The sequence below is a fragment of the Lentinula edodes genome (genome assembly GCF_021015755.1).
Source record: "Lentinula edodes strain Le(Bin) 0899 ss11 chromosome Unknown C8R40scaffold_18, whole genome shotgun sequence".
Lineage (NCBI taxonomy): Eukaryota > Fungi > Basidiomycota > Agaricomycetes > Agaricales > Omphalotaceae > Lentinula > Lentinula edodes.
In genome coordinates, this window is record NW_025764324.1 from 232512 (window position 1) to 255541 (window position 23030).

Consider the following 23030-nt stretch of genomic DNA (forward strand, 5'->3'; position numbering starts at 1 on the left):
GTTGCTACAGGAAATAAATGAGGGTGTATCAATTTGTACTACCTGCAACAGGCTCTTGATACCTACTACCAACTGTTGCTAAACTATCTTGCGACGACGGGAACTTTATATCCTCCATTCTTGTGGTTACCGTAGCCTGTTGGCCCTCTTTACCTTCCGCAACCGCCTCCTCAAGAGCGCTGTCTGACGAAGAACCATAAAAGACCGTCCTGAGCTCCCGACACGCATCTCTATACATTGTCTCGATCTTCGGATCCCAATGCAACGGATTGGGCGTCTTGTCGAACGCATGTGTCACTCCCATGACTTTCTTGTAAACGACTTTCTTTCCGAAATCGTTCACGAGACGATGGTGGAACCGATCCGCCTCCGCGCACAGTTCGTCCCATTCGCAGGTGTAAAAGACGATATTCTCGGGCAGGTCCTTGATCATCTCGTTTGGCGCGATTCCGGGACTGAGCCAGGGTGATTTGAGGTCGACGCCGTTCACTGGGTAGAGGTAGCTGGAATCGAAAAGGTTGGTGAAGAATTTGGGAAGGTCTTTGTCGCTGCGGACGTTCGTTTTTCGACGCTCGTCTCGTGTGTTGGTGTAATCGATGGATGGGTACCAGGAAGAGATGGCGATTACGGTACCCTCCTGTGTCATCGCACTACTAGTGTCTGAGCCAGCATCCCTCTTGGTTTTCCGAATGCGATATTCCTCGGCAAGCCGGATAGGTACACTAAACGACATGTTACCTCCAGCAGAAAAACCGCTGTATGCGATTCGATGAGGATCAATCTTCAGCTCCTCTGCATGCTCGATGAGGTATAGTGTGGCGTCTACTCCATCCTCGATGGCGATAGGGAATGGATGCTCCGGTGCGAGTCTGTAATCTACAGACACTACAACGGCGTCAGCATAGTGCACTACAGCTCTAGCCCACCGCGCATCATCTGTTGCGCGTCCGATAGTGAACCCGCCGCCGTGGAAATTAATTACAATTGGAAAGACACGTTTAGTTTGTGTGGTTTCGTCTGAATTGTAGGATTCTGGAACATAAAAATGGAGAGGAATTTTTCCTGGTTTGGATGCTAGTTTGGAAGATATATTGATTGAAAAGGAAGGGGAAGGTGCAGCAGGGGGTGCGAGCATATGGAGGCTGTTTGGGATATTGGGGGGGGGAGTGAATAATAATTGAATCGATTGAAATTTATTTTACTGACTGCATGCCAATATCCATTAGATTGCGCCACATTACAGCTTGGGCTTTTAAAGCCCATCTTCGACTGGAACTAGGACCCATGGTAGAAAATGAAAGAGAGAGAATTTGGATTCAAAAAAGTTGGAGTTACAAGTACTTTTTCAGACGCGTCAGTGACGTCATTCAATCGTCGTATGTGGAAAGGTACTTGCCTATTTTGGAATACATATCCCTCGATAACCTTGAGCGCTAATTAGCACTGACACTCAATAGCCCATGGTAAAACTGACAAGTGTACAAGAGTGATTTCAGTAAAAGGCAGTGAGCACCGTCAGCAAGTTGTATAGATTGAACGAGAAATAAGCAAGGAGAATCCATGGAAAGTCTGAGAGTTCAGGTAAGATGGCGAGTAGGTATCAAGGTAAGGACCAAGGTACCTTCAAATCTGCCATACTCTGCATACCCTAGGCCACCAGTACAAACTGCGGCGCCAGCAATGGGTACTCTAAAAGCCCTCGCAACGAATCTGGGGACAGATGAATAGGACAATGATCTTGCATGAATTCGACGCATGACAGCCAGTAGAGTTGCAGAGCTAGATCTTAACGAACCAGCAGCTAAGAAATGGCGGATGAAGTAGTACATGCTCGCCCGAGCCATTTCAAGGAACTTGCAAGTTAAGCCGTCGAGTTAAGCTAAAATCCTCCCAAGTTGTGAGAGAAGTGTTGGAGGAGTTGAGGACATGGATTGCGATTCAGGGATGATGCCGATGGGAAGGATGTCAAGCGCAACCTTGTGTCCTTTACTTATAACGAAAAATTTATGATGAATAGATATAGATCTATGCAACATCAATGTCTAGTTGGGAGAGGATCGTCACAAGCAAAAAAAATAACAACAGAATTTGTTTAATGGAAGCACCGAAGGTACCAAAAATGCAATCCACCCATATTCAAGTTCGAGACATTACTGTGCCTTTTTCTTTTCCTTTTCCTTTGCCATTGCCGAAACTCTACCCGACCTTATTTCCTCCCTAAACCCATGCCACTTCTCCTGGGCCAAATCCCCTTTCAACCAACCGACCTTCCGGAAAAGCTTCAACGCACGATCAATGTAATCCAAATCCAGGTTTTCCATATCAACTGGTGGTCCAACTTCTGCTTCGAGTTGAGAGCTGCTGCGCAAGATGTCAAAGGTTTTCTGCTCGTCAAATTGACATTTTTCACAGAAAAAAAATGCGTCCTGGTTTTGGAGCGTGACATAGTATACAGCCTGAATGTGCATCTTCCATTTTGGAATTTTCGATAATGATGGCTGAATCAGCGTCATTGTCTTTTCCAGAGGTCCAGCAGCAGCTTTATCTGTAACATGCGTAGTAGCTGCAAAGGCTTGGTTTGATCCAATGATGAGAACGACTATATCATCCATTGAGATCCGGAAATTCGGGATTCGTCTCCAGGAGGAGGGGTTCTTAACCCCAACCCTCAGTGTCCACTTGGAGGAATCTTCCGGTTTTGAGTGACCGAGTACCAGATCTGAACAGAGGAAGCAAGCATCATACTGGTTAAGCAAATATGATAGAGAAAAAGTTCAACTACTGTTAACTTACCCGTGGCCTTAGAAAAGCTAGGCACAGCAATGACAACAGAAACTGCACTGAAGAACACAGTGGCCAATAGAAAATACATCGAAGTTTGCTGAAGCGGTGATGAGTGGAATTGGAATAACATAATGTCCTTGACGACAGGCAGTGAATCAAAGAAAAAGATACTCGAAGGATGCGAGCAACTGTTTAATAGATAATTTCATTCAGCGGTCAAGAGGAAACAGAAAAAAAAAGTTGTTCGTACAAGCAGTGAGTATTGATTCCGTGACCAGCAAATTTTGTCAGCAGTGGAAGAGCAGTCAACTGAAGTTGAGGTCAGAGAGATAAGGACATGGGGCTTAATGAGTGAGAAGAGACCTACCGAGCCAGCGTTGAGCAAAAAGTTGGTAAGAGGAGAGATGATGATGGGCACAATGATTGAACTAAGGGACAGCAGGGCTACCTAAAAGTATGTAGCTAAAATCGCTCCGTCGTCGACCGTCAGGCTCGCCCAGGATGCGACGTTTATGCCTCTACGTCGTGCAGCGAGGAAAGAGATAGGATACTGAAAGAACGTACGGGCCCCCCGACATAACAGCAGATCTCAGCAGATGCAACGCAGAAGACTTGGAAAGATTAGCCAGGTGTCGTAGCCAACCGAAGATTTAGCAGTGGCTGGGTTGTATATATCACCATCTTCGCAAAGTCACAGTAACCACATCGATATATCTCAGGGGTACGATAGAGATTGAAGGTCAAAGTTCATAAAAGCGCCCAGATGTTACCACCTTATTTCACGAGTCTATATCGACTGTTCCTACGAACAAGCTCTGCATCTGTTCTGCACCAAAGTTCCGCCGTTCGAAATATTCGCTCTCTCTGGCGACCAGTATTTACAGATGCTGCTCGTGTTATCAACAAACTACAAACCAACCCTTCGGATCTCGAGAAAAATTCACTTCAGAATCGGCTGAAAGATTGGGAAACACAAAGTATGTGCTTGGTTGGATCTATCACTAGACGTTGCAGTAACGATTCACGAACGACCGTAGTGGACCGAACCCTATCCCTTCTTTATACCTCTGCCACCTCTCGTGGTCTTCCGCATCAACTAACCCGCAATTTATCTCAATTATACCATTCAGAGTATGAACGAATGTCGAACCGAAAACATCCAGTATGGAATGCTCAGCTACCTCCCCGTTCTCATGAGTACCACATTCCTGCTCCTGACACAACCCCCAAAGCTCTTCACAAGGAAGAAAAGGCGCGTCAGGTGCAGTATTTGGAGGATCGTGCGTGGAACGCTCTTGGGCTTGCTGTCAGTATGGCGGAAGGTCATGATAAGTTATCTCTAGGAAGAGTAGTCGTAAAGGGGAAGTTGCGGCAGAATTGAAGTTTCAGCTGTTGCGATTCGTATAACGATTGTTATCCGTAAAGCTCCATCTTTGTCCTCAGGAGTTTGCCGCGAACTCGTTTCCAGTTTTTTCTTCTCACTAGCATTGAATCTGACCACTCTCTAGCTCTCACGCTCCATGTTTGTCCAATATAGAACGGTACTGGTGAGGCCTCTTTTATCGCGAGTATTTTCGAACCGGAATTTCGACGGTTTAAACGCTTTCAAAGGTTCAAGTGACTGAATGCCTCCAGGCTTCAAGGTTTAATATAAGAGTTGAGCAGGTTGCTCTATTCAACAGCAACGCAGATCCTCTCTCACCAGAAGGCTTCGAAGGTTCGAAACGCCCTAAAACACCTAACTTCATGTCCTGAAATGTGTCCTGTCTATTCAATCTCACCTGACGATAATTAATCCAAACTTGGCCTCATCCCTAGTCCTACCAGGGCTGCCTTAGTCTGTGTCATTGCCATTTTTTCTATGCGATACCAAATAACTGGCTATCTGGTTGACTTGCAGGCACTAAATCACTTGACAGAGAACTGTATAAATGTATTTTCTAGTTATTTATACTTGCTCCCTTCATTGCCCTTCCATCGAGACCACCAAGATCACCACCTCTTTATCGTCTCTTTGTGTTAAACATGTCCGAAAATAACTCGTTGTCGTTGGACAAAGGTGTCACTGCCAAGGTGTGTGCTCACCGCGGTGCTTGTGTCTTTCTTGCGCGATATGGCTTTTACTAATCTATTTCCCCCCCTTTCTTCATTCACTCCTCCCATTCCACGTCGATTGCGCCTCGTCAGCATTCAAACACCATATTCATATTGAGGCTTCGAGGTGGCAGCTCTACCACTCAGTACTCAGCCACCAAGGCCTATCAACATTGACTACGCCATGCTGCTTGTAAACACTCTCGGCCTTGCAGCAGCAGCTGCACAGCTCGGAGTGAGCGTTTTTTTTTTTTTTTTGAATCCTGTTTATACACCGTCGTGCGGGAGCATATGGTAGTGTATACTCTACTGTAGGTGAGCGTTTACACTCTGAGAGCCATATTGAGGCAAACAGGTCGTCCCGTCTAAAGTAAGTCGATTCAACTCTTTTCGATTCAACTCTCTGTTTCCCCTTCAACTCCTCTCTCCTCCTTTCACTCTCTCTTGTCATTTCGCTGAATTGCTTGTGTCAAGTTCATTTCCGCTTCTGGGGTCGTTGCCAACATCTTTCTCATTGTTCGCTTCTCTAAAGCACTCAGGCTGGCTGACCTTGTCGGTGATAATCGCAGCCAGAATGAGCCAATAATCTCCTGTTGGGGACCAATGAAATGGCTGCCATAGGATGTCTCATGTATTAACATTGTATAGTATGAACATAATAACAGGATCTGTGTCACCGTTCCTTTCCCTCATACGACCAGAGACCTTTCCCCGATTGACAACTGCAGTAATGAAGTAAATATTGTTTTTTGACATGCAGAATCCAGAGTACTTATGTGGAAGGGTACTTGCCTATTTTGGAATGCATGTCCCTCGAGGGGATTATTTGTCCTCAGTGCTTGGTTCTTCACTTCGAGTGCCGAGTTGTTATCGGCGGCGAGTAAGCACTCGGTACACTCAATCTATCTATTTCAGAAGAGCTCTGAGGAAATCACATTATGATTTTAGGATACAAGAGCTCGGTCGCAGTCGGGGATGCTTGATTTTGCAAACATCCATTTTGTCGTAACTCAGCTGAAATTGAAGGTCGTCCTCCTATGCTCACTGCACCATCAGCAAGCCGTGAAATTGTGAAAGCTGACAACTCCTGTTCCGGATTTCGGTGGGTAAACGGGACATGGACCATAAAGCTAAGTTTGTCGTTAGTGATGAGTAATTGAGCCAAGGACCAGAGGTATATACCCGATGACAAGAAACATATGTACTACTTGCACCGTGTCGGAAGGAGGTAGGACGCTACTCGCGTCGTATAAATAGTCCGGGGCAGATTGAGAAAAAGACAATCACTATTTCACCCCATGGCTACCACTCTTTCAACGTCTCTCACTGGTGTGTACTCGAGTTTTCACGCTATTGATAGCTAGTGTTATAAATATCTGGGTTTATCAGACAAAGTCGCCATTGTCACCGGTTCATCTCGTGGAATCGGGGCAGCTATCGCTCTTAGGCTTGCAGAAGAAGGTGCTAAAGTCGTGGTCAATTGTACGCATACATCCTTATCCCATACCCGAGGCTACATAGACTCATTTTGATCTTTCCAGATGTCAGTAATTTGCAAGCTGCAAATGAAGTCGTCCAGAAAATCAAACTATCAGGCAAAGGAGATGCAGTTGCGATCAAGGCTGACATTTCTACTGTTGAAGCTGGCACGATTCTTATCGATGAAACTCTCAAGCTCTTTGGCAAACTAGACATCCTCGTCTTGAATGCCGCCGCCCTGCAGTATCAAGTTCTCGCAGATGTAACTGAGCACACATACGATACGCATATGAATACTAACGTCAAAGGGCCATTATTTCTGTCGCAAGCTGCATCCAAGCACTTTCCTTCCTGTGAGTGTTAATCTTGCTAGCTCGATTCATATCCTTGTGCTTAAAACACAAATATTGTATAAGCTGGTGGACGCATCATCTTCTTATCCAGCTCCGTAACGAGTTTCAGTAGTATTGGTCCCAATTATCTTGAATATGCGATGTCGAAAGGTCAACGAACTAGTATTATCTTGAAGCTGAACGTGCACTACTGATTCTTCGCTGTCTATCAGGCGCCGTCGAACAAATGTCTCGCATCCTCGCTAAAGACCTTGGCTCAAAAAACGCTACCGTAAACACCGTCTCTCCTGGCCCAGTAGACACAGAGCTTTTTCGTGCAGGCAAACCTCAAAGTCTCATAGACTCCATTGCTAGTCAAAGTCCCAGTAAGCGCATTGGCAGGCCAGAAGAGATTGCTCCTGTCGTCGCGTTCCTTGCGAGCGAGGCAGCCCAATGGGTGAATGGACAGAATATTGGAGTGAATGGGGTAAGTAGATATTGGGTCTGAAAGATGCTGAAGCTGATGTACCTGACAGGGTTTCATCTTGTAAGCGGTGAAATCAAATTCTCTCTTTAGATGAAGAACTTGTATGAACGTAGAACGTCTGGGGTGTGGTAGTAGTACTCAAGTTTCCCGAAAATGAAATCATGAGTATTTGCTGTGATAGAAAATATTTCAAATACACAATTCCGAAATACTACTTCTTATCCTGTTCATCTTGCTGCATGCTCATCGCAATTGCTCGAGCAATAGCAGCCTCTTCGTCCTCGTCGTCCTCATTCATGGGTGCATCTGTCTCTGAAGGTTTCGTCGTACCTGCGCTCTCCATATCCACATCTTCTTCAGACGACATTTTGATTGCCTGAGCAAGAAGAGCTTCTTCTTCGTCCTCAGTGGATTCTGCAGGAACCGTCGAGCTTGTTGTTGCAGGTTGCGAGGCGTCACTTGAAGACGCCTCGGTTGACGCGGCTACTTCTCGAGCTTGGGCTTCTTGCATTGATATACGGAGAGCCTAGAGATGATAGGAGATATATAAATAGGTATAACGTGTGGGGGTATGGAAAGACCAAGCGACACTAACCATTGCCAATTCAGGATCCAAAGAGGGGTCAACACCAAACTCGAAGTCGCCACCAGAGGAAGCACTTGGACCATCGCCGCCTGTTCCACCTAGCTCAGTAGGGATACTCGCGCTGCGATCGTCGGAGAGTATGGGAGAAGATATAAGAGCATCTGAAATAAGCCGTGGACCTGGAGGAACGACGACAAGATGGCTGATTAATCAAAAGTTAGCAACTGCACTGAAACGGGAGGAGTTGAGGGACATACGAATTATCGCTACTGGTTGCGTTTTCCACGAAAGATTTCAACACGGATTTATCCTCCTGCCCGGACACTGGTTCCTCTATGCCATCACCAAAGCACACGACATCCACCGCGACGTTGTTCTTCTTCAATTTCTTGGCTAATTTCACCATCCCCTTCTCGTCTGCGGCAGGTCCTTCTAGTGGTGATCCGACGAACACGATGATACGCTGACGGAGGTTCTTGTTCTCTCTGTGTTTCAGAGCAAGTTGTGCGACGGCAATAGCAGTTGGTATATCGATAGCTCCTCCGACTTTGGATGAAGTAGTGTGTATGGCTTTCAGGATCTGACCTAAGTCTTTTGAATGTGTCACTAGGACTTCGGGTCTGTGTGGCAGCTTGAGTATCCATTCATATATTCTATGATTGTTTATGATTATCGCACCCCTTTCCTGCCATCGACATAATCCCAACAGTATTCTCCGGATTTGAATCGATTTTGGTTTGGAAGACAACGTTAACAGCGTCAGCTTGGGCATCAAACCTGTTTGGTTGATAATCTCCGTTACGCATGTACTCGGAGTTGTCAATGACCATCATAGTGGCTTCGAGAGGCATCTTGGATGAAAGAAAGTAAGGTGGTGAAGGGTTTGATGAAGCTGACGCGTAACGCGTTCTGGATTTGGGGATTTGTAATTACTAAGCAATTCTCCATCACGTTAAAAATTTGAAATTTCCAGGATCGCGTTTCTTGTTTTGTTCTCGCAACACAAGTGCCGATGGTTCCTTTTACTCCTATGTAACGTCCAGCCCATAAGACCACAAGCTTCTCTTAGCTACAGTCCGAGTCGAGACACAAATCTCCCTGCAGTGCTCGAATATCTTGGAGTTGCAGCGTGCCATGCTAAGGCCAGGCCATTGAATTCTGTCAGCTTTTCTGCCTTTGGCAATGCGCATGTGGCCACACACCGATGCACTCAGGGTGTATACGCGGAACATGAAGATACGAAATAATCCCGTTCATGATGGTATCTTCAACTTCAAGTCGTGCCGTCAAACTGCATCACTTAGCGCTTACCTTTACCTACATATTTCTACCTATGTAGAGGCAACGTCACGATAGCACGATTTGTACTCTGCCTTTTGACCAAAGAACACGGTGTGTTGCGCGTTTCCTTACTTTTAAGCTTTCCTCATGTTGCATTTGAAGTTGACCCACATCGTTCAGCTGACCAGGGACGGTAGTGCCCATGGGGATGTATGACCTGTTTTTTTGCGATTTTTTGAATGATCAGATTCGTAGGCTCAGATGAATACGATGGTCTACTCGGGTGATATGTACTAACTTTTATGCCATATCCTTTGTAGTGCGAATGACCAAGATCACGGAATGCTTCAATTGACAGTTACCTACCCTATCATTCGCTCGACCTGAAGATCATGCCTAGGGTAGGGTAGATTGAAGTAAGTTTCCATCATGCAGTGCGCCATTTCGTGCCATGTATTCAAATCAAGTCCGTATCGTGTTCAACGGAATCCGTATCGGTTTCCGCAAAGGTATCTTTTGGGGGATGCTTTCAATCTCATAAGTATCAGTTTCATCAAGTAACCACAAATAACTTAACTTTTTTTGATGCGGTTAATCCCTCGCGTCTAGACATTTTTTGGAATAAATCCTAGCGCTTCTACCTACACAGTTCTACTACACTTTCAAAAGAACGTCATATCAACCTATCAAGGTACCATATCATGAGATATAATATACAGCTCCGTCAAGGCACTTGTTCTTTCTGCAAGCTCCGTAACCACGCTAGCATCGCACAACAAAGGGCTCGAATTAGCTTCGGAATACATGTTTAATACTTATACATGTGGAGCTTCCCAAAGCGCTTCACGAGCATGACGGGAGAACAAACGCTAAATTTCGCTATATATATATTGTTGCGCCGAATCTCTAGCCGGACGTCCCTTTTCTGCGAAAATCTTTATAAGGCCTGTCACCCCATCGTCTTTGTGCATCTCATTCCCTCCCCTCTCAGCCTTCTCAGCCCTGTCATTGACCCTAGTTCCCACTAGTGAACTGCCAACTTAACAATGTACAACGGGTCACTTCCCTTTGTTTTCGAGGACCGTACCGGTCAGCTCTACGGATCAGACTTTGACGAAATGTATGACCGAATGTTCTATCGTGTTGCTCGCGATCCGCAAAGGACTGCGACGATGGTATACAACATGGGTCGACGGGCAAGCCGACATCGCGATTCGTTGCCCTTTAATAGCCGTCCGATCGCTATTCTCGACTTCAAACCCGACCAGTCGTTGGGTAATATATGTTATGCAAGTAACGGGAACGTTGCCGTACCCATGAACCGTTATCTGAGGAGGACGTCAATGTTTGGAGGGTGAGCCGCTTGAGCTTTTAGCCGACTCACCAGGGGGATCATCGACGTTCTGCTGTTCAGGTCGTTATCAAGGAAATTCACGGGGTCTGATGGGAGAGAGTATAAGTGGAGTCATAGAAGCATACAAGGACAAGAATGGACTGTAAGTTGGCACTTCTGATCTAAACTTTCGCTTCATACTCGTCTTGAGATTCATTTTATTTTCTTTCTCAGTGCACCACCGGCCCAGAAAACTTTCTTGTAGCACACTTTGATCTAAAAGCAGCAGACGTCCCAGCTTACGATGTGTCGGGGAACACGTTGACGATTTTTGAGCAATTCATTCATATTTCTGTCGGTGAGTACTTATCCTGCAGGATTCCGATCCTCCTTATGCTTTGTCGATACTTGGGTGTATTTTCCCTGACTATCTTTCGTTGTTTTCTTGTTTTTGCTCGATCAGAAATTTTAGCTTCTTTGACTATCATGCGCCATATCGCCCAGCATAATCTTTGATATACAACACGAAAAATGACTCGTTTTATACTCATCCCGCTACAGCATTTTTATCGACAACGCGTACTATATGTGGCATATGCGCAAACAGTTATCGATCGATATATGGGTGTAGTACTGTTATCTGCCTGCGTGATTTTGATCTTGGCAAGGAAATCTTAATCTTCCGTTGTATATTGTTAATTGGCTTCTAAAGACGTGAACCCTGTCGCTCTCAAGTTGGACCGAGAAATTATGGTAGTGGTGGCGCACTTCCTGCATGCACCTCTTGAGGTGCAAGATCTTCCAAATGGTCATAACTGTCATCTTCCGGGGTACACGTTAAATCACTATTCGACAGGAATGCTTCAGAGTCCCCTAGCCCCACTTAGAGTCGGACCGAGTACCACGGCTCACTGCAGCTTCAACAGGTTTAGCAAACGCCACCTTGCATGTCTCTCCTCATCTGCTACAGTGCCCTTTCTCTGAATCCAGAGTATTCACTAGTGGCTCTAGCGGACTCGAGTTACTGGGCGCAAGTTCCGCGCGCCGATTCACTATCATGAGCCTCGAGTTGTCTTAAAAAAGCACTTTAACAAAGACCGGTGCTGACAGATCACCATTCGGATTTCATAACGAAGAGAGCTTGAGGGAAAAATGATCTATGTGCTACTCAAACACATTTCTACTCAACTTGAAGAATCTTGTATGCGCGACTAAGTGTATAGCTGGCTCCTCCCCAATTCAATCCCAACATCGAATATCTCCGTTGGAACTTGGAAGCTTGATTCTTTATTAGCTTCAACATAGTTCAACATTCAACATTCAATATTCAGGTTCCGTTACACTGCGCCAGGCCTTGAATTTAAGCACACAAACTAAGCAGCCATAAATTACTTGTGCCTCTAGCCTTAGCTTGTCTTGCCTCAGTCTACCCAGGTCTGGGGCCTGGGGGAGACCTGGGGGAGACCAGGACACCTCGAAGAGATGACGTAACTTCCGAACTTTCGGCGGGATTGAAGAACAAAACCGTATCGATTTTGGATCTCCTTTGATCATTAAATTTTCTCTACATGGTTGAGGTCAAAAACAAAGTCTGTCTTATGTGAATCTTTCTTTATCTCACTCATCTGATAATGAATGTTACTGATTGTTCCACCTTCATTTCATAGTGTTCATGATGGATGGGGTATTGCGGCGAAGCCTGGCCTGGAAGGAAACGCCATCGAGGCGGGCACGACGACCAACATGGACACTATTGCCAAAGAACACAGTTTTCGCAAGCTGGCTGCTCATGGTACGGCTGTTGGACTGAGTGAAGGGTTAATGGGTAACTCTGAAGTCGGGTAAGTGTTTATCAACTTGAGTGATAATCGGATGTGCATCTGGTTCATTTCATTTTATAGTCATTTAAACATTGGGGCTGGCCGTATCGTCTGGCAGGACATTGTCAGGATCGATGTTTCGATCAAGAAGAAAGAGTTTCATAAGAATCCGCAAATTCTCGAAAGCATGAAGAGGGCAAAGGAGGGTAATGGTAGATTACATCTTCTTGGTTTGGTACTTGCTCAATTGTTTCCTTTTTTCCCGCATGAATACTGACTGTTGAGATAAAATGTAGATTTCCGACGGTGGTGTCCACTCTCACATTCATCATCTCTTCGCTCTCCTCGAAACCGCCAAAGAAGAAGGCGTCCCACACACGTATGTCCACTTCTTTGGTGATGGTCGTGACACTGCACCTCGTTCTGCCGCTGGATACTGTGAGCAACTACTCGAGTTCATGAAAAAGGAAGAATACGGAGAATTGGCGACAATTGTGGGACGGTACTATGCTATGGACCGAGATAAGCGTTGGGAGAGGGTCAAGGTTGCAATAGACGGTCTAGTTGATGGGGAAGGCGAGAAACTAGTCGACACAAAGACTTTTGTTCTGGACGCTATCAAAGGAAATTATGAGAAAGATGTCACAGATGAGTTTTTGAAGCCGATCATCGTAAACGGTGACGAGGGACGGATAAAAGGCGCGTTTCTTCTCTACAAAATAAGGTATCTGTTACGAGCAGAAATAACATTTGTCTGAAGATGGCGACACCCTCTTCCTCTTCAACTACAGATCCGACAGAATGCGTGAAATCGCCACCGTTCTTGGGTCTTTGGACAAGCCAATGGAAGTGAATATCCCCAAGGATCTGGTATGTCCTTAGCCTGTAATTCATCCCATCCTTCCTGCTAATATATTACTGTCATTACAGCACATTACTACTATGTCACAGTACAACTCTGAATTCCCGTTCCCTGTCGCATTCCCTCCTCAAGTAATGACCAACGTCCTGGCTGAGACCCTTGCCTCCCAAGGTGTTAATCAGGCTCACATTGCCGGTATGTATATCCCATCAAATCTCCCCAAGTAGCTCGTCTCGATCCCCTTCGAACTTCACCCAGAAACCGAAAAATACGCCCACGTAACGTTCTTCTTCAACGGTGGCCTTGAAAAGCAATTCAAAAACGAAGAACGACATATGATTCCTTCCCCCAAAGTACCTACTTACGACAAAGATCCGAAGATGTCCGTCAAAGACGTAGCTAACAAAGTCGCTGAAGTGGTCCGTGAATCAAAACACGAATTCGTCATGTGTAATTTCGCTCCTCCTGATATGGTCGGACATACTGGGGTGTTCGACGCCGCTGTCGAAGCTATCTCTCATACGGACGAGGCAGTGGGGACTGTGTACAAGGCATGTCAAGATGCAGGGTATATACTTTTGATCACGGCGGATCATGGTAATGCGGAGCAGATGAAGAATCTGGAGACTGGGGCTCCGCATACGGCGCATACGACGAATGCGGTTCCTTTTATTATGACCGGGGATACGGAGAAGTTCAAGTTTACGGAGGATAAGGATGATGGAGAGCAGGAGCCTGGAGCGTTGTGTGATGTTGCGCCAACAGTCTTGGATCTATTGGGGCTGGAGCAGCCGAAAGGTGTGTTGTGTGGGTCATTCCGTTAGGTCGGTGGATGCTGACCTCTGGCTTTGTGCCCGACTTATTAGAAATGTCCGGACGGTCACTACTTGCGAAGGTTTAAGATTTAGATACTCTCTAGACTGCTTGAATGATCCCAATTTTTACACGAAGTACTTTGAGGATATCGGATTCTCTATTCATCAAGACGCACTACTGGTTCATTTTCATATATTGATGTAAGATTCACTAGCGATAATCGTCTTGCGCATATGTTTCGAATTGAGAGTAATATAGTAGACCTTTAGATATTTCCGATCCACATATGTATGTTCCTAAATTTTATCCCACCGATGAAGCCACATGTCTTGGGAACTGTTGGGAGAAGCTGGGAAGGTGTTTTCGATCTTTGTCGATGTATGTACTTAGCAAGGACATGGGTGATAAGTCGTCTTCTGGGACGCGGTGGGTCATGGAAGCTTTATATGGGAGAAGTGCGTCCGGCCCGGGTGGATCTGGCAAAACCTCCACCACAACGATGACTGACTTTTGATCAGGCTAAGATGTTCGGAATCAAGTACGGGATGTGGTATACACCCCAACTTGCGGAGGCCTTACAGACCAACAGACCTTGTTGCGAGAAAGCCGTACCTGTTTTCAACAACTACTACGGGACCGCAAGCAAACCGGGACCCTTGGCGAGTGAAAATCTCTAGGCTTTGGTTGTTTACCATGTTCGTGGATGAGCTTTGTTGGTCTCACTGACTGATTGTCTTTCGTGGCCCCCATTTTCCGTTGAATTTGCGACCGCTAACCACGCATCGGACTTTCATCATACTTCCGTAGAAGCCATTGAATGTTTTTCATTCATTTGTATCTGTGGTGGAGGGAGCTCTACATCTAATTCAACAAGCTATGAGCCCAGAAGCAAGGTTGTCTCATACAACGACACCTCAAACCGATCGCATTTGGTAGGATATTCGCTGTTGAAGTAACCGTTGAAGTTGCCGTGTCCGTCTAGTAATCTACACTCATCGTTTTGGTTTTGACCGGCCTTGCACAACCCTGTCCGACCATAATTTTTGATTTCCTTGTCACGCTTCCTAGACTCGAGCCAGTAGCTTCGGATGTTGACACTTTGGAAACTGGCGCTCAAATGTCTGCCAAGAAAGTGATTCCGTATATCGCTTCTCAGCAGCAGACTAGTTCGAGTCTACACAATTCCCCACTTGGAAACTTATAAACGTTCGGAATACTATAGGACCCCGGAAGCTCCTGCCAAACCCCGTCCGAATTAGCGTACTTTAGGGCGCGATTTTGCTATTTTCGTTGTCCATAATTAGCGTACTTTAGGCCCCAAAAACCAACTCCTTATGCACTAGTTAGCGTACTTGAGCGTACTTTTGATGGATGAAACCGAAATTTTTAGGTAACTAAAGAAGCTCACCAGTGGTTCGAAGACGTACACTGTCATAGCCTGGAGCAAAAGACCGATCTCACTGTTCAACTTACAACGTGCAACGTTCACATTCAACCACTAGGCACTAAGTATGTCTGCAATCTTCCCGCCGGATGAAATCCAAAGTATTCAGAGAGCATCCCGAGCAGGCACAAGGATGATCAGGGACAGCGACATTAGCTCACTGCATCTTGACATCTTGATTGAGGGGGGAAAAAAGCTTAACTCTAGTATAATGAATGCCGTTGCAGCTCAAATCCAACTCGAAGCTGAAGCTCAAGGGGAATCTCCGGCATTCTGTGTTTTCTCATCCTGGCTTGGCCCACACCTTGGAATGAATGTAGAAGATGGAGCTGAATAGTCAATCTGCGAAGAAGTGGACTGCATTCCAGAGACGAGAGATGAAAGAAGTCCTCAAAAGTATTCCGGTTCTCAAAATTCGCATTCCAGCTAAGGTACAATGAAATACACTACGTAGAAACACTCGCAGGAGCACTCAGGAGCATTAGCAATATTTTTTGGAGTTTTCTGGATTTTCTGCGATTTTTTGGCATTCACGTGATTGTCCCTATCCGAATTAGCGTACTTGAGACCAAAAACCTCCAAAAACGTAGCGTACTTGAGGCCAACTAGGCGGATGGGGTTTGGTAGGAGCTTCCGGGGTCCTAATACTATGAAAGCCTTAGGAAATTCTCTATTGTGAGTTTCCTTTCGCGTTCAGCGGAACTTGTGCGCCCACAGATCGTCAGGAGTCGTAGGGAGTCGTCAGGTGTACCACTCTCCAACATTCAGCCTAAGCGAGGCCACTGATACTACGTCTACAGAATCTCCTGCATGAGCTTCGCTTGCGAATTCTCTGAACCTTTCTGACATCTGGTGCTTCATGGTCACGGTGCTTCTTTTACAGTCCTTTCGAAACAAGCTGACCTTTAGAAGCCTGAGTCCGAAAAAGCCTCAAGGCATACATGTGTTGAGTGTATGAAAGCGCAGTGGGTCGAGGTTTTGGTACGTGTATATAAGCCCTTCGCCTCAATATTGGTTAGTCTGATAGTAGGTTCTCTTCCTCTCTTCTTTCACAGCGGTATGAATTCTGACAATCCCAATGTAAGTTGTTTGACCGCTTGATCTCGCTATGACTACTCAAGTCATTTAGGCCTTATTTGAATCGTTGTTTGGTGGCGACAATAAACCCAAGAGCATCGATCCCTTGGTTAACTCGAGTCCTGTCTGGAAAAATTTGTACAAACAGCTCACACTCTGTTTTCAGGTCTTTTTTGAACTTTTATATGGCAAAAGCCCTTCGAAAGTTGGTAATACTACGGGTGGCAATATGGGACCTCATAAATCACCTGCATCCTCTACGTCCAGTTTTGCTCAGCTGTCCCCTGACCTCAGTCCGGGTCAGTTGCCGCCGTTGCCAAATGTTACTGAGGTTGTGGAAGACCAGAGATGTTGGATTCTTCTATGACTGTCGAATTTTCTCGGTGAGCAATAGAAAGAGGATTCGGAGGATTTGAACGCATACCATTATCTAACTACTATATAGGTGGACAATCTTCTCTTTCAAGTGCCGATCCAGCTTCTTGCTGCTGAATCAGCATACTTTCGAACCAGAATGGATCAGAATGACGGACTAAAGGAAGAAAATCCGATCCAACTTGATACGGATGTGTCACCAGAAGATTTTCGACAATTATTGCGGGTAGTTTGTCCTCCGTAAGTGATCCGATTATCAAACTGTTACGATGTACTCAGATTCTATCAAAGTAAAAGGTTCAACGCGGAGCCTGAAGTCTTTTCCTTCGGGCAGTGGATTTCAGTCCTTAAGCTCGCTAAGAAATGGGATATGAGTGAGGTTCGGGCTTACGCCATCTCTGCCATTAGGAAGCTGCCCGATATCGATCCTGTGGACAAAATCGTCCTTGCGAGGACGTATGACATACCGACTTGGCTTGCACCATCGTTCAATGAGATTCTGCAGCGATCACAGTCACTCACGGAGAGTGACGTCGATAAACTGGGTATCCCGACGATTGTGCGTTTGATGGAGCTTCGTGATCGTGTCCGTCCACATATCTATAGCCCAAATGGAGCATGGATCCTGGGTAGTGCGAGGATGGAAACTTCGGTTGACTTTACGGCGGTCATTTGCACCGTATTTCCTGAATCTCAAGTAGAGGGTATGAGTGACCCTATTGATGAAGGTATACGTGACCATGATCTGGATTGCAATTCCAGAGTAGTATCATCACCTACTCCAGTACAATCCACTAATGCAACCGGTCCAGTAGCAGCAGGCAGTAAAGCAGGATCCGCTAGAGCACTGAGTCCAGCAGAACTGCCTACAGTGGATCCTATGTCACAGAATCGATGTCCTACACCACTTGGTTCCTCCAGTAAAGCAAAACATCGTCCAGAGCCTGAGTCCACTCTCTCCCAGGATCCTAGGCCAGCTTCACTATGGGGTCTACACAAAGCACCATCAACGCTTGCTCTGTTCTATGGTGTTGCTACGACTTTAGACTCTTCATTAGATGCTTCGAATCCGATATCTATGACTGCGGGCACCAATATAAAAAATCGGAAGAAAAGTACGAAATAGATACATTCAAACTGAGTCAGATTTTCATGTACCTTTTACTTTACTCGCCCTTTGGCTTTTGATTACCAATTCAGAGCCCCAAATAAATCTTGCTCGGGTGGTGAATTGATTGGGAAAAGTAAAATTTCTGATAATAATGCCATATGCATTTCTGCCTGAGATTATTCCTCAAGTTTGCAAGGAATTTATCATACATTCATGGATGTTGGTGCAGGATGAATGCAGAGCCGAGCAGTTAGTACATATGAAAATGGTAACATTTTGGAGCTTTGAACTGATCAAACTGAAACCATCTTCAGATATTGTAAGTATCATTACCTACATACATCTGGAGCACCATGCTACACTTATCTAACCAAGTACTTGACAGATGGTAGCAACAAGCGATAGTCTGCCTTTTCAACAACGAATATCGAAGTCTTAGACTTGTCCTTTCTTCGCCTTTGTCATAAAGTACGCAGCCCCTATCATTTTCCTTTTCTCACCGTCTCGACGCCTTTACTTGTACGATACATCATCCCATCACTGTCAAACCCCCATCGATTACTGATCCACCTGACCCATCTTCTCCTTCTACTGGCTTCCGCCACCTTCCTTGTTCCTAAACTGTACAGTATTACATTGTTGTTTCTCGCAGACCGGATTATGTATATATAGCCAACCCTCCACAGCCTGGTCCCTTATCTTGACCTCTCTGTCATTATCTGGGACCAGGTATGTGCTTACTTATTATTACCTATGACTACGATACTCAATATATCTCTGTCATTATCTGGGACCAGCTTGCCGCCGTTCTGCTTAGTCGCTCCGCCTTGTTGCCTTGTCCAGTTGCTCCGCCTCACCGTTCTGCTTAGTCGCTCCGCTTTCCCGCTCCGTTAGTCACTCCGCCTCTGCCGCTTCGTGACAGCCTTTGCCTTTGCCTGATCTCTGTCTGACATTATTTTCTGCCTAACACAGGGCCAATTCGCAACATCACCTTTCAGCCCACCAACTTGCTTCAGAAGCTTCAACGCACGGTCAATATAATCCAGATCCAGATTATCCTTGTCAACCGGTGGTCCAACTGCAACATCGAGTTGGGAGCTGTCGCGCAAGGTGTTGTAAGACCTGGGTCAAAATAGGTCTTAGGGTAGGTTTTGGTATGTGGAGGTTTATGTTGTAGCGTGCTAGGAGCAGGCTGGAGCTCGAAGGGAGCTACGAGAACCGCGACCGAGGACGGGAATGACCTAGTAGTGGTTGGAACGACGAGATGGTGACCCTTGAGGGGTTCCTAGGAGGTCCAGGGAGGTCCCTAATGCGTAGGGAGGTTCGGGACGAGTGCGGGACCGTAAGATATTGCGTAGTAGGAGTTGTACTCGCTAGAACGTCAATATAGAGTCGAGTAGGTAGTTTATGCAACGGGGTCTCGAGGGTGTAAGCTCCCGAGAAGGGATATGCCAGGGAGGGTAGGTCCCTGGGGGCTAGGTTGGAGGATGGTCGTCCTCGAGTGTGGGAGGTGGTAACGGAGAAGCAGTACGTAGTTCGACGTGAGGGGTAGCTTCGACGTTACCTAGATCGAGGTCCCGAAGCTTACGAAGTAGCTAGGGAGCTCTGGGAGGTTTGGGGAAGAGTAGCTCACCAAGCGGGTAGGCGTTGGGGAGCTTTAGTAATGTTCGAGGGAGCTCGGGGACTCACTCGGAAGGCTTAGACTTGAAGTAAAAGCGTATATTCGATCGTACCGACGATCAGAGAGACAATAGACAGAAGTAGAGAGAAACAGAGGTAGAGAAACAGAGAGGAAAGAGAAATCCGTATGGTTAGCAGGTACAAAGGGACAGGGACTGGACCTATGCAAAAGGGTGTGTGTTCAAAATATACCAAGCTGGCGCTTGGAGACGTTACGGAGCTACTTAAATAGGTATGGGAAGTGAACAAGGGAACATCGGAACCTAGGGACATGAGGCAGTAGTCGAAGGAGACAGGTGATCGAGATTTGTACTTAATGGGGCTGGTGCTAAGGAGTTTCGTACGCGTGTCGGGAGGTTGTCAGGATAGTCTTGGGGAGGTGCGTATTACCCGTGGTCCTGTCTTGGGGAGGTGCGTAGTACCCGTGGTCCTGTCTTGGGGAGGTCGGATGTCTTGGGGAGGTGTAAGGAAGCATGTGGGATGGTGCTGGGACTGGTTGGTTGTGGTCAGGGCATGACAGGTGTTGAAAATTGCCTCCTCATCCAGTTCAACTCTAGTGAAAGAGAACTTGGTTTCTAGTTCCAGTAACATGTAGTATTCACCATTCAAGCGTGACATTCCTCGAGTAGCTTTTGGGATATCGTCGACTGGGGGCTGAATAAATGTTCCTGGAGTTGTGGCAGGATCATAACCAGGAGTCGTAGCAGCAAAAGTGTGATCTGGTCCCACGATGAGAACGGCTATATCGTCCGACGATGCTCGCATTTTCTTGATTTTTCTCCAATAATGGGTGTTTCTAATTGCTACCTTCAGGGTCCACTTGGAGGCCGGTTCCACTAGTCCATCTAAACAGAGGAAGCATATCATCCTTGATCATGTATATAAAAACAATTGACTTAGTACCCGTGCGCCGGGAGAGACTTGGCACGGCGTTGATGACAGTAGCAAGTCCACTGAAGAACACAGTAGCTAAAAGAAGACACGTGGAGAATCTTCGAGGTGGAAACAAGGTGAATCGGAGCAACATAACGTCGTCAGTGCGCAGGTGAATCGACGAATACTGAGAATCGTAGGCAAGTGTGCAATAAAAAAGTTCATTTTAGCATCGATAGGGTTCAGCAAAAAAAGCTGTTCCATTCACTTACAAGCGAAAACTTGATTTTTGACCAGCAAATAGAAAAGCGTTGTGAGCAGTGAAAGAACGATCAACTGGAGATGGAGATAAGAACATGCGGCTCAGAGTGAGAGAGAGAGACCTACCGAACCAGCGTTGAGTGAACGGGGAGATGATGAAGGTGGGAATGAGACTTAGAGGGGGCCCGTCGCTGCCAGTCGCTGCCCCACCAGGTCACCCCGATGACTGACAGGGGCTCATTTAAGCTGTGCCAATCAATATTGATAACATAATTCAAGATCTTGCAATGTGAATGGAAACTGATCAACACCTTGAGCAGCATATGTGTTACTCGACATGACTAACAACTGGACTGGAGGAGACAAAATGTGTTCAGGTGAATATAAGTATAACATGGAAATTAAAAAGATGAGCAATGAGTTGCATTATGATTTCAGACTGAGTGCAGGGCGTATGGTCTAGAGGTATGATTCCTGCTTTGGGTAAACCGTGCAGGAGGTCCCCGGTTCAATCCCGGGTGCGCCCCATCAAAGGTTCCGTTCATGCTAATTTTTATGCTCTGACGCTCGGTTGACTCGGCGCTTAAATTCCTTCCATTCTTTTTCTTACTTCAATGTCGACCACAATGCTTCGCTCTGCATTGCTCCAAGGTTCTAGTTCGTCAACTATTTCCCAAGGCATGTCGATAATCCGAAAACTTCTTGCCACGGACCAATTCCGCGTAAACGGCTTGACGACAGCTGAGATGTACAAACTCGCTTTGAAGGAAGCGCCTCCGTCGAATTATGAGGGACATATAATACAGGACAGAGTGGTTACGAAGATTCCGTATACAAAGTCTGGGGGAAAGAAGATTCCTCCCCCGGATCCTCCACATTTGGAACATCCTATACGGTCCATGAGGTGCGTGATTCTTTTGGGCATCAGGCTAACGCGTCCATTTATGTTTATCGGGGTTTCAAATATACAGGTACTTGAAGACTCAAATATTGCCTATCCTTCAGGGTCATAAAGAGATTCGAAAGGCTACGGGGAAAAGATTTCATGCGGTCCCTGAAGCCAAGGTCGATACGGGGAACGCGAAGACTAAAACCAAGGCTAAAGGCAAAGGGAATAGTAATTCGGGCATCGCTGGCCATTCCCAGTCATCAGCATCTACTCCCTCTGCACCTATCCCATACACCGTTCATTTATGGATGCCCACTCAGAAACCAAAGGTTATAAAGGACGCAGTAGCTTCACCAGCAATGACTGTGGATCTCGGAGCAGAAGTTGGAGTGGGAGCGGACTGGGATCATTTGAATAAACGTAGGCAGAGGGCTAGAGGTGAAAAGGTGAAGCGTGATTTGGGTATTGCGTCTCAAGTCAGGAAGAGTGAAAGACAGGAGAGGAAGAGGGCGGTGTGGGAGGTGTTAATGCTGAAGGAGGAGCAGGGGAAGGCAGGGAGTTCCGCGGCGCCGAAGGTTACGGTAGACGATGTTGATGCGAATTCAAAACCTCCACACCCAATATAGGTATAATGTCATCGCTTCGCTTCCAACTCATTCTTCATGAATGTACCAGTAGTAGCGTTACCAGAAGTTTGAATCGACTACGGTTTGGTGGAATCTGATAGAATAAGTCAAATTCAACTTACTGTACGACACTACAGATATCGGCCGACATTATGAAGATTAATATGGTTGAACTCCATCGTTTTGACAAGGCTAAACCGGAACTGGATTAGTGAAGGACTACATTTGTGTAAGAACTCTGCAGTATCAATGACCTAGTTCTTGTTGTTATATTCATAATATACAATGTTGATAGTACACGAGACATCCTACAGCGATTTGTTTGGTCCCGAACAAGAGATTATTGGCTCATTCCGGCTGCAATTATCCGAGTCACCGACAAGGCCAGTGCTTTAGAGAAACGAGCAATGAGAAAAAGGGAGGTAGAGAAAGGATCGAGAGGAGTTGAATCGACTTACACAAACTAGACGAGTACTAGACGGGACGACCTGCTTGCCTCAACATGGCTCTCAGAGTGTAAATGCTCACTCCGAGTTGTGCAGCTGCTGCTGCAAGGCCGAGAGTGTTTACAAGCAGCATGGCGTAGTCAATGTTGATAGGCCTTGGTGGTTGAGTGGTAGTAGAGCTGCCACCGCGAAGCCTCAATATGGTGTTTGAACGCTGACGAGGCACATTCGACGTGAAAATGGAGAAGGGAATGAAGAAAAGGGGGGGGAAATAGGTTAGTAAAAGCCATATCGCGCAAGAAAGACACAAGCACCGCGGTGGGCACACACCTTGGCAGTAGCACCTTTGTCCAACGACAACGAGTTATTTTCGG

The 23030-nt window shown here is 46.1% G+C and overlaps 11 protein-coding genes and 1 non-coding gene across 12 annotated transcripts; 8 read left to right on the forward strand and 4 right to left on the reverse strand.

Moving 5' to 3' along the window:
- Nucleotides 1–28: 28 nt before the first annotated feature.
- Nucleotides 29–1286, reverse strand: C8R40DRAFT_1045532 (Alpha/Beta hydrolase protein; the record flags this gene model as incomplete). Its single annotated transcript, XM_046224312.1, has 2 exons — nucleotides 29–1142; nucleotides 1207–1286. 2 exons carry the CDS (start codon nucleotides 1284–1286, stop codon nucleotides 29–31), a joined length of 1194 nt encoding a protein of 397 aa, XP_046086196.1.
- A 708-nt stretch (nucleotides 1287–1994) lies between these two features.
- Nucleotides 1995–3290, reverse strand: C8R40DRAFT_214998 (uncharacterized protein). The gene is made up of 4 exons (XM_046234367.1): nucleotides 3152–3290; nucleotides 3035–3093; nucleotides 2794–2972; nucleotides 1995–2719 (listed from the first exon to the last, which is right to left on the reverse strand). The coding sequence occupies exons 3-4, from the start codon at nucleotides 2912–2914 to the stop codon at nucleotides 2151–2153; spliced, it is 690 nt and encodes a 229-aa protein (XP_046086197.1). The 5' UTR covers nucleotides 2915–2972; nucleotides 3035–3093; nucleotides 3152–3290; the 3' UTR covers nucleotides 1995–2150.
- Nucleotides 3291–3541: 251 nt separating this feature from the next.
- On the forward strand, nucleotides 3542–4525 carry C8R40DRAFT_1104895 (uncharacterized protein). Its single transcript, XM_046228085.1, has 2 exons — nucleotides 3542–3761; nucleotides 3822–4525. The coding sequence occupies exons 1-2, from the start codon at nucleotides 3548–3550 to the stop codon at nucleotides 4163–4165; spliced, it is 558 nt and encodes a 185-aa protein (XP_046086198.1). The 5' UTR covers nucleotides 3542–3547; the 3' UTR covers nucleotides 4166–4525.
- Nucleotides 4526–6032: 1507 nt separating this feature from the next.
- On the forward strand, nucleotides 6033–7314 carry C8R40DRAFT_215122 (uncharacterized protein). Its single transcript, XM_046234368.1, has 6 exons — nucleotides 6033–6207; nucleotides 6268–6360; nucleotides 6420–6710; nucleotides 6774–6860; nucleotides 6923–7176; nucleotides 7226–7314. Exons 1-6 carry the CDS (start codon nucleotides 6177–6179, stop codon nucleotides 7238–7240), a joined length of 771 nt encoding a protein of 256 aa, XP_046086199.1. The 5' UTR covers nucleotides 6033–6176; the 3' UTR covers nucleotides 7241–7314.
- A 73-nt stretch (nucleotides 7315–7387) lies between these two features.
- On the reverse strand, nucleotides 7388–8613 carry C8R40DRAFT_1160789 (uncharacterized protein; the record flags this gene model as incomplete). Its single annotated transcript, XM_046230057.1, has 4 exons — nucleotides 7388–7702; nucleotides 7772–7964; nucleotides 8020–8382; nucleotides 8441–8613. The coding sequence occupies 4 exons, from the start codon at nucleotides 8611–8613 to the stop codon at nucleotides 7388–7390; spliced, it is 1044 nt and encodes a 347-aa protein (XP_046086200.1).
- A 1476-nt stretch (nucleotides 8614–10089) lies between these two features.
- Nucleotides 10090–10892, forward strand: C8R40DRAFT_1160790 (uncharacterized protein; the record flags this gene model as incomplete). The annotated part of the gene is made up of 4 exons (XM_046230058.1): nucleotides 10090–10397; nucleotides 10458–10539; nucleotides 10611–10734; nucleotides 10840–10892. The coding sequence occupies 4 exons, from the start codon at nucleotides 10090–10092 to the stop codon at nucleotides 10890–10892; spliced, it is 567 nt and encodes a 188-aa protein (XP_046086201.1).
- A 760-nt stretch (nucleotides 10893–11652) lies between these two features.
- On the forward strand, nucleotides 11653–14062 carry C8R40DRAFT_215211 (cofactor-independent phosphoglycerate mutase). The gene is made up of 8 exons (XM_046234369.1): nucleotides 11653–11976; nucleotides 12044–12217; nucleotides 12278–12431; nucleotides 12493–12895; nucleotides 12957–13066; nucleotides 13127–13253; nucleotides 13317–13856; nucleotides 13925–14062. The coding sequence occupies exons 1-8, from the start codon at nucleotides 11945–11947 to the stop codon at nucleotides 13957–13959; spliced, it is 1575 nt and encodes a 524-aa protein (XP_046086202.1). The 5' UTR covers nucleotides 11653–11944; the 3' UTR covers nucleotides 13960–14062.
- A 978-nt stretch (nucleotides 14063–15040) lies between these two features.
- C8R40DRAFT_1104932 (uncharacterized protein) lies at nucleotides 15041–15864 on the forward strand. The gene has a single exon (XM_046228086.1). The coding sequence runs from the start codon at nucleotides 15386–15388 to the stop codon at nucleotides 15653–15655; it is 270 nt and encodes an 89-aa protein (XP_046086203.1). The 5' UTR covers nucleotides 15041–15385; the 3' UTR covers nucleotides 15656–15864.
- A 513-nt stretch (nucleotides 15865–16377) lies between these two features.
- Nucleotides 16378–17896, forward strand: C8R40DRAFT_1170736 (uncharacterized protein; the record flags this gene model as incomplete). The annotated part of the gene is made up of 5 exons (XM_046231590.1): nucleotides 16378–16398; nucleotides 16448–16504; nucleotides 16562–16717; nucleotides 16841–17010; nucleotides 17062–17896. The coding sequence occupies 5 exons, from the start codon at nucleotides 16378–16380 to the stop codon at nucleotides 17894–17896; spliced, it is 1239 nt and encodes a 412-aa protein (XP_046086204.1).
- A 2025-nt stretch (nucleotides 17897–19921) lies between these two features.
- Nucleotides 19922–21018, reverse strand: C8R40DRAFT_1069611 (uncharacterized protein; the record flags this gene model as incomplete). The annotated part of the gene is made up of 4 exons (XM_046226130.1): nucleotides 19922–20406; nucleotides 20465–20530; nucleotides 20707–20770; nucleotides 20827–21018. The coding sequence occupies 4 exons, from the start codon at nucleotides 21016–21018 to the stop codon at nucleotides 19922–19924; spliced, it is 807 nt and encodes a 268-aa protein (XP_046086205.1).
- Nucleotides 21019–21143: 125 nt separating this feature from the next.
- On the forward strand, nucleotides 21144–21222 carry C8R40DRAFT_t132. Its single transcript has one exon. It is a non-coding gene; the product is annotated as a tRNA-Pro (tRNA).
- A 22-nt stretch (nucleotides 21223–21244) lies between these two features.
- On the forward strand, nucleotides 21245–22365 carry C8R40DRAFT_1237307 (uncharacterized protein). The gene is made up of 2 exons (XM_046233429.1): nucleotides 21245–21599; nucleotides 21667–22365. The coding sequence occupies exons 1-2, from the start codon at nucleotides 21310–21312 to the stop codon at nucleotides 22208–22210; spliced, it is 834 nt and encodes a 277-aa protein (XP_046086206.1). The 5' UTR covers nucleotides 21245–21309; the 3' UTR covers nucleotides 22211–22365.
- The last annotated feature ends 665 nt before the right edge of the window (nucleotides 22366–23030 follow it).

What these genes read in the sequence shown, in the direction of transcription:
- C8R40DRAFT_215122 (XM_046234368.1), top strand. Translation starts at nt 6,177, where the DNA reads ATGGCTACCACTCTTTCAACGTCTCTCACTG. An exon ending in ATCCAAGCACTTTCCTTCCT is followed by an intron (nt 6,711 to 6,773) that starts GTGAGTGTTAAT and finishes ATATTGTATAAG; the next exon opens with CTGGTGGACGCATCATCTTC. An exon ending in TGAATATGCGATGTCGAAAG is followed by an intron (nt 6,861 to 6,922) that starts GTCAACGAACTA and finishes GCTGTCTATCAG; the next exon opens with GCGCCGTCGAACAAATGTCT.
- C8R40DRAFT_215211 (XM_046234369.1), top strand. Translation starts at nt 11,945, where the DNA reads ATGGTTGAGGTCAAAAACAAAGTCTGTCTTAT. An exon ending in AAAAACAAAGTCTGTCTTAT is followed by an intron (nt 11,977 to 12,043) that starts GTGAATCTTTCT and finishes TTCATTTCATAG; the next exon opens with TGTTCATGATGGATGGGGTA. An exon ending in ATGGGTAACTCTGAAGTCGG is followed by an intron (nt 12,218 to 12,277) that starts GTAAGTGTTTAT and finishes TTCATTTTATAG; the next exon opens with TCATTTAAACATTGGGGCTG.
- C8R40DRAFT_214998 (XM_046234367.1), bottom strand. Translation starts at nt 2,914, where the DNA reads ATGTTATTCCAATTCCACTCATCACCGCTTCAGCAAACTTCGATGTAT. An exon ending in TAGCTTTTCTAAGGCCACGG is followed by an intron (nt 2,720 to 2,793) that starts GTAAGTTAACAG and finishes TCCTCTGTTCAG; the next exon opens with ATCTGGTACTCGGTCACTCA.
- C8R40DRAFT_1237307 (XM_046233429.1), top strand. Translation starts at nt 21,310, where the DNA reads ATGTCGACCACAATGCTTCGCTCTGCATTGCTCCAAGGTTCTAGTTCG. An exon ending in CATCCTATACGGTCCATGAG is followed by an intron (nt 21,600 to 21,666) that starts GTGCGTGATTCT and finishes TCAAATATACAG; the next exon opens with GTACTTGAAGACTCAAATAT.
- C8R40DRAFT_1104932 (XM_046228086.1), top strand. Translation starts at nt 15,386, where the DNA reads ATGTCTGCAATCTTCCCGCCGGATGAAATCCAAAGTATTCAGAGAGCA.
- C8R40DRAFT_1104895 (XM_046228085.1), top strand. Translation starts at nt 3,548, where the DNA reads ATGTTACCACCTTATTTCACGAGTCTATATCGACTGTTCCTACGAACA. An exon ending in GAAAGATTGGGAAACACAAA is followed by an intron (nt 3,762 to 3,821) that starts GTATGTGCTTGG and finishes GAACGACCGTAG; the next exon opens with TGGACCGAACCCTATCCCTT.